General features: G+C 47.0%; 1 protein-coding gene across 1 annotated transcript; it reads left to right on the top strand.

Annotated features, from left to right (window-relative positions):
- The first annotated feature begins 644 nt into the window (after positions 1–644).
- Positions 645–9,520, top strand: LOC129386217 (uncharacterized). Its single transcript, XM_055073880.1, has 2 exons — positions 645–700; positions 6,903–9,520. The coding sequence occupies exons 1-2, from the start codon at positions 670–672 to the stop codon at positions 7,439–7,441; spliced, it is 570 nt and encodes a 189-aa protein (XP_054929855.1). The 5' UTR covers positions 645–669; the 3' UTR covers positions 7,442–9,520.
- The last annotated feature ends 505 nt before the right edge of the window (positions 9,521–10,025 follow it).

Below are 10,025 nucleotides of genomic sequence, written 5' to 3'. Positions count from 1 at the left end.
GCGTGAAGAGCTCTGCACAGTGGGAAAGGCGTTACCACGGACCAGTCAAATTGCAAAGTATGTATAACCACTCTTGTGGCGGGAGGAGAGCCTCCTCTTTCCGGTCACTTGGATCAACACCACTTGCACAAAATGTACCTTGCGCAAATGGTCCCAACACTTCTTCGCCCAATTCACGTACATGTGGCGTCCACGTCCGGGCACGCCATGTCTGGAGACCTTTCCTTCCAAGCTTTCCCTCATCGGGCCGATGTCCTTTCGCTCTCGCGCGCACGTACTTACATGTACCGTGCGTGCTCGTATACTTCCACTTTTATTTTCAATCTCGCCGCTACGCACAAGAGGAAATGCTCACGCACGACGCGCGTGGTCGCGACTTCATACGCCGAGCTCAGCGCGGTCCCGCTCGGACGACCCCGGGCGCATTTGGTCCCATAGCTGAGGAATACGGCTCTGATCGCGTGCTCCGAGATGTTTATACGCGGTGTGCGAATCAGGGAAGCGTGCGGCGGCGTTGCGTATCGGGGTCCTTTCGCGGACGGCTCTCTCCTTTTTGTTCGCGCCGCTGTGGTCATTTGGGACGAGCTCGTATAAAAGCGACCGCCGACGGGGCAGTCCGAAGCGATTCATTTCGGACACGTGCACCAAACCTGGGCCGGGACAACGCGCATGGCCCGTCTCCTGTCGCCACCCGGCTGGGGTAAGGTGTATACGGCGTTCTGTGTGCGGACATGTGCTTATAAGCTGCGCTAGCAAGGTGGTGGTAGCGTTTTTGCAACTCAGAAGCACACGGCGATGTCCAAAACGTGGCTTCCATGGCGTGTTTTCGGCCCTGATATAGCTTCCGGCGCGTGCAGTCAGCAAAAGCATGACCTTCGAGATTAGTTTTTACTGCTTGGAGGAAGCCGTGACTGGTCGTAAACTTCGACACCGCCTATTCGAGACGGCGTGTATGTTTCTGTATTGGCCTAATTGACCTCGTATTCGGCGTCATGTCTTTAACGCGGCTAGAAGATTGGCCCAGAAGGAGGAGACGGCACTTTTTAGGGGTATGCGAATAGTAATTTTCGAGACCGAATCGAATACGAATAGAAAACTGCCAAAAAGCGAATCGAATAGCGAATACTTATCGATTAGTCCATGGACAGCCACTTTCACCAGTGTATTAAAACAATGTTGGCATTCCATTATTCGCTACGTTAGCAAGTTACCGTCAATACGCTGCACATTATGAAGCAAGCTTTATCAAAAGCTCGAATGGAGCATTATAAACAAATATTAAGGTTTCTTCGGAGCATGCGTCGTGGTTCATTTTTAGAATGAAGTTTTAAAAGGCATTCTTATGAGCCCGTTAGATTACGTGTTTACTTTCGAGACTAGAACGGTAATGAGCGTTGAGCGCAGCAGTAGCAGCGCGAATAGAAAGCCTTTTCAATAGTATAGGAAGGGTTTCTGCCACGTGGTGCTACTATATTATATCAAATGATGTTGCAATGGGTGGGTATGGGGGGGGGGGGGGGGGAGGAGCTTATTCATGGCTAATTTCACGAGAACACACACTCGCAGTATTCATAAATAGTACCAAAGAATATTCTTTGTCGAATGTCCTGTCTGAGAGAAGTTTGAGGGCAAATGATTGCGATTTAGATAAAAAGAATCTGGCTCCCAGAGCGACATAGCGCTCTGACGTTACTTCCCGTTCTTTATGTCCACAGTGGCAGTGATTAAATTTGCTTTTCTTTTTTTGCTTTAGCTTCATTATTCATCGTGCACAGCTGGAAATGTGAAGAATTGTAATAGGGCTTAAACAATATTCGTATTTGTGAATAGTGACTAATCAATACAAGGACCGAATCGAATAGGACAACATTTTACTCGTTATTCGAAAGTTTCCAATATTCGAGAACCCCTACACTTTTGTGCTCCTGCAGAACGACTGGCTTGCGCGAGCACATTTGACTGCGCGCTGCTGTCCGCGCACGGGTGCACATTCACAGCCTTCATCTCTTTCTCTCTTTCTATCTCTGTTCCCCTTCCCCAGGTTATGGTAACCAACCAGACGCTCTTCTGGTTAACAGCCCCACCTCTTCTCTTTCTTTTCTCTCTCTTTAACGGGCCTCGAAACTTCATGAATCTAGAGTTCTCCCACGTCGCGTCTGCACCGAGATCCGCCATAACGTCTGTGCGTACTTTGACCGCGACTTCACGCAAAGCATCAGAACAGAGTTACCCGGCACCACACTACTGCGGGCGAAGGCACTTCTGATGTACACTGAACAAAACGACAGTCCGCGATAGCGCAAGGTAAAATAACTATTTTGTATAGAACTGAAAACTTGGTCGTGGCTAGCTTGCCTCGTAAGCATATTTTTTTTTTATAGAAGGTGCTCTTTTGGGGGGAAGTACCACGGACAAATTAGTTCGAAGCAGCAGGCTTTCAGGTGGTGACGAGATTTTCATTTCAACGATCGTGCAGGAAGTGCGTCTCTCTCGTGTCCAGGTGAAGAGGAATTTACTATGCACACTTTTCAAGTTTACGTAAGTTTCTCTCCCACGTGAACGACGATGCACAAATACATCGTAGCCAAGGATGCCGCATGGGTGCCGACCCTCATTTCTCCTCGACATTTTTTTTTTCTTTTTCTGTGTATGTGTGTGTTCTTCCTGTTTCTCTCGCCTCTCGTCCCTTCTCTCCATTTCTTCTTATACGAACGGTAGCAAAAGCCGGCAGCATGCTAGCGAGGGGTTAAGGAGCCTTCAGAGAACTGAACAGAAGCCGTAGGTGTAGTATGCGGCGTGCGTTTGTGGTCTTTGAAGAGCCAGTCAACCCATCTGTGCGCGAGTAACAAAAGGCATGAGTTGACAGAATGATTGAGTAGCGTAGCAGCACTGCGTCGGGTAAGCTTTAAGGTGTTGAGATGGTGACACGGAGTCTGGAGGCAATGGATGGGGATAGTTGAAAAGAAGTGGCTTGGTCTTTCAAGGGGCGTTCGCCTCAGTAGTTCGGCGTAGGCGTCGTCCCGGCGTACACAGAAGTGGCGCGACCCGGTGGGGTCAAGGCTCCGAAGAAGCTATTCTGGCTGTGGGACTTTGTAATGTGTCGGTGAGCGTCCTTTAAAAAATTAGAAGGAAAGAAAAAAGGAAAGAAAGAATAATGGCAGAACATATAGGAGGGTGACATCAGAAACAGCGGGAGGGGGCCGATGTACATGGGAAAAGGGCACGTATGGGTGACATGTACGTAAAAGCGTGCAATATAATATTAATTTGAGTGGTAGCACTGCGGTGCGGTGCGGAAGAACTGGAAATGGAGAAATAGGTGAGGTTAAGGAATCGAGGTTAGCTGGCGGCAAAATTCCTTTCTTAATGATATGAGAGTTTCTGGTTCAAGTTACAGCTTTTAGCGATTCGACGTTGCCACGTCCCAAATTGATTCCCGTCGGGTGTAGGCATTTGAACTTGTGTATGAAGAATGATTCCGTGCATTTCCTCTCGCGAGGTGAACGAAAATTAGTTTGTACTATATAGAGCTTTGCTTTATCGAATACATGGTCATGTTCATTGAAGAGGCTGGCTACGGCTTTAGGTAAATTGTGCTTTGTATCTGCGCGATGGCCGTTGAATCTTGTATGAATTTGTTGTGAAGTCTCATCTGTGTACTGTTTGTTACAAACGCCACATTCTAGACAGTAGACTACGTTGCTTGACGGGCAGGTGAAACTCGAAGTTACCTAGTGAAGGTAATCCGACGCTGTACTTTTTACTGTAGTAGCACTGTTTGTATTGAAGAAGTACTGCTGTGTCTCGAAAGTTTCCTATACAGTGTTGTCCTTGGCGTCCCATTGTCAATATATATTGTTCCGTCCGGAAAGTTTACTTACACAAGGTAACTTCGGGTTGTGGAAGAGGAATTGTGTCATTTGAAAAAAAGCTCCAGCGTACCCGTCGCACACATGACAAATAGCGCGGATGTTTGCTAGCCTTGTTCGTAATCGTAGTGAAGCAGGGTAACTTACGGACGCCCAGTTGTTCCCAGAACTTTCTGAGCAGCACATAACGGTGAACAAGCCGGGAGTACTCGCATAGGTCTGTTCTTTGCTGCAAACGTCTGTATTGACTACGGTTTGTTATTAATATACATAAAGAAACGCCTGTGAAAACAGTGAAAATGTTGACGGTCACTTTAGCATAAGCTTAAGAGGATGAAGGCGAAAGAATTCACACGAGACATTCATTAAATTACTTGACATTCTCATTCGAATGCGTTGTTACTTCCTATTACTTGTTTTCTCCCACCAAAGGTTGTGGATTCGAGTACCCTAATTAAATCTATACCACCAAAGGTCGTGGGTTCGAGTGCCTTAATTAACATCGGAAGTTTTGGGTTAGACTCCCAGCAATGGTCGCGGGTTCGAGTCCCGCCAATGCTCGTGGGTGACACCATCAATTCTGGTGCCATTGAATTTTGTTTCCATAACGCCGGATGGTCAATTTTTCGATAACGCCGGACAACCTATTTTTCGACCCATGAAGCACTTAAGGCTCTCGCCTTAATAATAGTATCTGTCAAGGCCGCTATGCGGCGCATGATATTTTTGGAATCTTCAACGTGAGAACAGGCCCTCCCCGTACGTGCGCGAGCTCACCACGACTTTCCTCCCCCTCCCCCCTCTCTATCTTATATTTCTATTCCCTCTTTCCCGTGCCCCAGAGTAGGGTAGCCAACCAGACGCATTTCTGGTTGACACCCCTGCCTTTGATATTTATTTTCTCCTCCTCCTCCTCCTCAGCGTGAGAACTGAGATTGCAGGGTATTTGGTTTGTCCACGTGCCGCGTAATTTCAACGACTGGCTAGCGACATTTTTATCCAAGCGACGCAACAACTTCCAGTAATTTCACGTATATGTTTTTGAGTTAACCTTGTAGGACAGATGAAGGGACTAATCCTCTACTAAATTCGAGTTAGGACATCTCCCCGAATTTGTACCTAAATTAAAATTAATTTTCTCGAAGCGCCATGCAGCAAGGCGTAACGAATCAGACTTTCCATTTTGTGGCGGTATACCGCCAGTTGCATGCGAAAAACTGCAGCTGAACGACAACTGATGAACCTTAATATTGCAGTTCAATGTCTGGACGCAGTTGGACAATGATGTCTCCAAAAATTGTCATCAAGAACGTTGTGTCCGTTCGCCTAATTTGATTCAGAAATCAAATAGTCGTAGATCTTATTTTTTATTCCGTCTTTCTTTTTTTTTTCACAGTCCTTCCCTGAGAAAAAAGATCACAGAAAGGTCGCAACTATCCCTGCCACCCCTCTCACAGTCACCTGCGTATAATAAAACAAGGAGGGCGATCGGACGCTAACGTAATCTTCGCCGCATTTCGCAGGTGCATTGCGGCGAAGCACAACGCAAAACTGTCAGCATTCGGATACGTGGCGCCACCGCGTGTTTCTTAGGGACACTAATGTGCTAGCGCATGACCTCTGAGACTGTCGATCCATACACGGCATCGCTGACCCGGCAGCCTATTGTTCATAGGCAATTGTAAAGAGAGGAGGGCGAGAGAGTTTCGCTGTAAAATCATTTTAGACATACTCGACCGCTTGTCGTTCAAAGCCAATCTACGACCTACTCACGAAATAAATTTGGTAAAGCGCCTGCAGCCCCCGCGCTGCCAGTCCAGCGCCTGTGCACAAAAGAGCGATTCGCATTCTTGGCATCGCAACAACAATTGATTGATTGATTGATTGATTGATTGATTGATTGATTGATTCGCTTATAATGGTTAACGTCGCAACAACAATTGATTAATTGATTAATTGATTGCTTGATTGATTGATTGATTGATTGATTGATTGATTGATTGATTGATTGATTGATTGATTGATTGATTGATTGATTGATTGATTGATTGATTGATTGATTGATTGATTGATTGGATTCGCTTATAATGGTTAACGTCCCAAAGCAACACCAGGGTTATGGCAGACGCCGTAGTGCAGGCTTAAACACGCGCTTTTGACCACTTCGGATTCTTTAACGTACGCCTAAACATAAACGCACAAATGTTCTGGCGTCGCGCAGTCATGCACCATCGCGGCCGGTGATCAAAACCACAGTTTCGTGCTCAGCTGCAAAGTGCCGCAGACATTGGGCCACCACGTCAAGAAGAGGTCCGCCCGCTTGCAGCAGGCGGACATGTATTCTTGCAAAAGTTGCCGACAAATTGACAATTACTCCGTCTGAGCGCCATTTATAAAACGCTGTAGGATGCGAGGCCCGTCACATTCGATCTGGTAACATAACAGCACCCAATAGCACGAGAAAGTTGACACGGAGCGTAACAGGCTGCGCGCCATCCATTCCACGTTGATCCACACGGCTCAACATTCACATTCTTAACCCTGCATAACAGAGGAACCTTAGAAGGAGCCGAAGCACATCTTTAAATATCCAGTGTCACGGTGTGCGCATATCTCACGGTGTGCCCTTATTAGTTGCTCGGAGAACCTGAACACCAAACAAACTAAATCTCATTACGAGTTGTTCATCAATAGGAAGACAATTGAATACAATTAATGCATAGTTCGTCTGTCATTTTTTCCTTGTCTATATTAGACTAGCCTATAAGTTGTATTTCATGCATGCAATATTGATTTGTGCTGACTGAGGTAGCAGGTAATCTTTTGCTGAGGATACAAAAAGTGCGGAGGGCACGAGTTCCTAATACTGTTCGTCGTGCATTGGCTCTAGTGACAATAAACTACATCAGAAGGCACGCACTGTTACGGCTTCCTGATCAGAGCTGTACACTTCCAGAAGCACGTCGCATCGGGCTTGTCGGCCATCGGGTTAAAATCACAGCGTACCACTGCGCGATATCCCTTTTGACGCAGCGCTCTCAGTGTGCCTGGTGGCGGCGACGACCCTGGTGGCTCCTTCACTGCAGTCACAGATCATCATTATCCGGCGCACCGAGGAGGCGGCCGACGACGGCTGGATCAACGGTGTCCAGCGAGGACGGCATCTGCCACCGCCGCCGCTGCCTAGGCCGCCGCCGTCGTGGTCGCCAGCCGGTTGGAACAACCACGGCTTCGTGGCGGCCCGCCGGGTGCACCAGCCTTGGCACGTGGGGCCCACGTTGGTGGGCGCGGGCGGCGGCATCCCCGGAGGAGGAGGCTGGAAGCCGCTGTGGATCCCGCTGGACGGCAGGCATGGCTGGAGGCCTCAGTGGCCTCCGAAGGTGCCGTCGTCTACACCGACTCCATCTTCGCCTACGCCCTCACCGCCACCACCTCCCCCGCCACCGCCGCCACCGGAAGAACCCAAGCCCACGGCAGAGTCCAACCAACAGGAACCGCCAGCCAAGCAGGTCGTGTCCACTGAGAGCCCCAAGGCCTCTCCTGGTGATACCGGAAAAGTCAAGGAACCATAGTCAACAACTGTATGCGGGAGAAGGCGGGTCGTCCCGGTGCTGCGAGGCGGCTGAGCGCCATATCAAATTGCGTTTATCTCATATTCTTCCCGACGATTGCGCTGACGTAGCACTTCCGTTAACCGCGCGGATGTTGCACTTTCCTGCTACTGCGCTACATGTGTTCAAGACGACGCTTGCAGTGACACGTCTCTCACGTCTTTTTCACGCGCGCATGACCCGCTCTATCGAGAGTCCCCGACCCAGCAGAGAGGTATGGCAGATCGAGAGTCTGTTGATCAGTTTGGTCTTTGGTACTTACTGTAGGTGTACACAGGCGAATGTTTCTCAGACGTGGTTCCGCGCATGCGCCGTGACTCTGACCACGTAGTGTGTGACTGCGTTTCAATTTTCGCGGTCCGCTGCGACTCCTTGCTGTTTAGACAGACCCGATCAGTCAGTTCACCGTATACCAACAATCATGGTCACATGCTAACACTGAACCATTTTTTCTATGACCCGGCTAGTCAGTCCTCAACTGTCACTTCTGCTCGACTCACGTGTATTTCCTCCTGAGAAAGTTGCTCGCAGTTCTCTTACGCACGAGCTCTCCTTTTGGTTGCGCTGTGCGTTTGGCGCGTAAGAGCTTATGTTTACAACTCTTGTACTTTGGGACCACAGCTTGCTTCTGCCGTTCTTTTTGTTAGCGAATATGATTTCGTACTACAGAAAAAAAAGCAGTGAATGTATAGACGATTACACTTTTATAAGCTTGTTCTTAAAACGCAGGCGAGAAAATATCAGTAGGTGACTTGTGTTATTCTTACGAGCTTCGATACATGCTAGTCTTGGCGAATTCCTTAAATGTATGTTTTTTCGTTATTGTTCAAAGTAACTTCCTGCAGTGTAGCTGCCGTCTATTTTGGGATGAGCTCAGGGGGTGAAAATGTTCCAATTTGGTTTGAATTATCTACGTAATGCTTCATATCCTTAATGTTGCTTTCACCGTTCCAAAATGATAGCAGCACAAAATCTTTTACGTCCCGCCCAGACGCCGCTTAGTGTGGAGCGACGAAATATCTCTTACGTGACATCTCAGATCCGTGCTCAAAATTTTCGCCAGTGGTGTTTACTTGCTAGCTGACTTAACTGTCATCGCTGTGCATTAGGAGGCAATTCTCTTCAGGCCTAATTCCAATTTTCTTATTCAAATATATGTTAAATGCGGTGACTTTCTCTACAGGCAACCATAAATTTGAGACTTGAAATTAAATTTGCAGTATTTAAAAGAAAAAGTCGAATTCCAATGGCTGAGGGAAGCCATGTCTCGTGGTGGTCATCTATACGTCTCAGAGAACATCAGAAAGTTTCAATCCTTCTTTAAGTAACAGCCTTACAATTATGCAAATGCACAACAAAAACGTTTTTGAAAACATTGCCCATGTGCGTCTAAAGAAAGAGGACCAAAAATTAATTTGTATTTGTCGCCAGTTCTAGAGCTCACCTCTATAATTAAAAAAACATAAAGTGAGTAATCTTGCAGAACTCACGTAGCCGAGGTATCTACTTCGTGCTAATGGAGATTTAACATGTCCGATTTGCTCACTTTAATCGAGCACTGTCAAGTGCTACGAGCTCAGCTGACCAGTCACACGTCTTGCTGTAACGCACCAACCACGACGGCCTACTAGGTGGACAAACATCTCCACGAAATTGCCACAGAGCTTTCGTGAAGTTCCGAGCTAAAGAGCTGTTTTGAAACTCTATAAACTTACTAAACCATTCTTGTTTCTAAAGCTAATGGTATGCGTGGAGAAGCACCGACAAAGACTATTTCAAGTGTATTTACAAGAACAGGCCTGCAAGTGACCAAAGTGGAAAGTAAACCGCCTCAAGAGCCCAGAGGTACCTCGTCGTTTTCATTGCGCAGCCACTGTCTTTAGCTTCTGTTGTATCGCAACAACAATTTTATAAGATTAACTTACCGTGAGACACGTACGTATGTGGCAGAAAGTTAGGTGAGCCAGCATACAGTCTGTCACACTCGCTGCTTAACGTTATTCTTGCAGTCAACCGTCACTAAAAATTTATTGAAAAGCACTCCGTATAGTCATATTTTCAGCTACCTTTGATGTTGACAATGCAAATATACTCGCTTATATTGTTTCGTCTAAAGAACACCCACGTCTCATTTTCTTTCCCGTTTACATGTTTGGATGTTAAATATATGCGGCGTTCGTTCGTGAGCAACTGGCGCACAACATACGTCCCTGGCTTCTTGACGTCAACTCTCTTAAGGACTTGCTTACTTGAGGTTTTTTTTTTTTTTTTTTTCAGGACTGACATTTAGGCTAGCCGGCAACGATTCATCTACGAATTAAGCCGCACACACCAGAGGGACAAAAAGAGAAAAGACGACGACACGGAACACCATCTCATTCACCAGTAAAGTTTATTTTAAAGTGGACATTCATAATATATACATTCAAGCAGACACACCTGGCAAGAGATTATCTAGTTATTATGCGAAGCGAGGCACTAGAAGCAACCGAAAATCCAATCAAAACGCACCTGACAGCGCCTCCCGCTCCAGCATGAATAACGT

Source organism: Dermacentor andersoni, chromosome 4, assembly GCF_023375885.2.
Source record: "Dermacentor andersoni chromosome 4, qqDerAnde1_hic_scaffold, whole genome shotgun sequence".
NCBI classification, from domain to species: Eukaryota; Metazoa; Arthropoda; class Arachnida; order Ixodida; family Ixodidae; genus Dermacentor; species Dermacentor andersoni.
The sequence above is the reverse complement of the archived record's forward strand: the minus strand, read 5'-3'. Positions and strand labels throughout refer to the sequence as shown.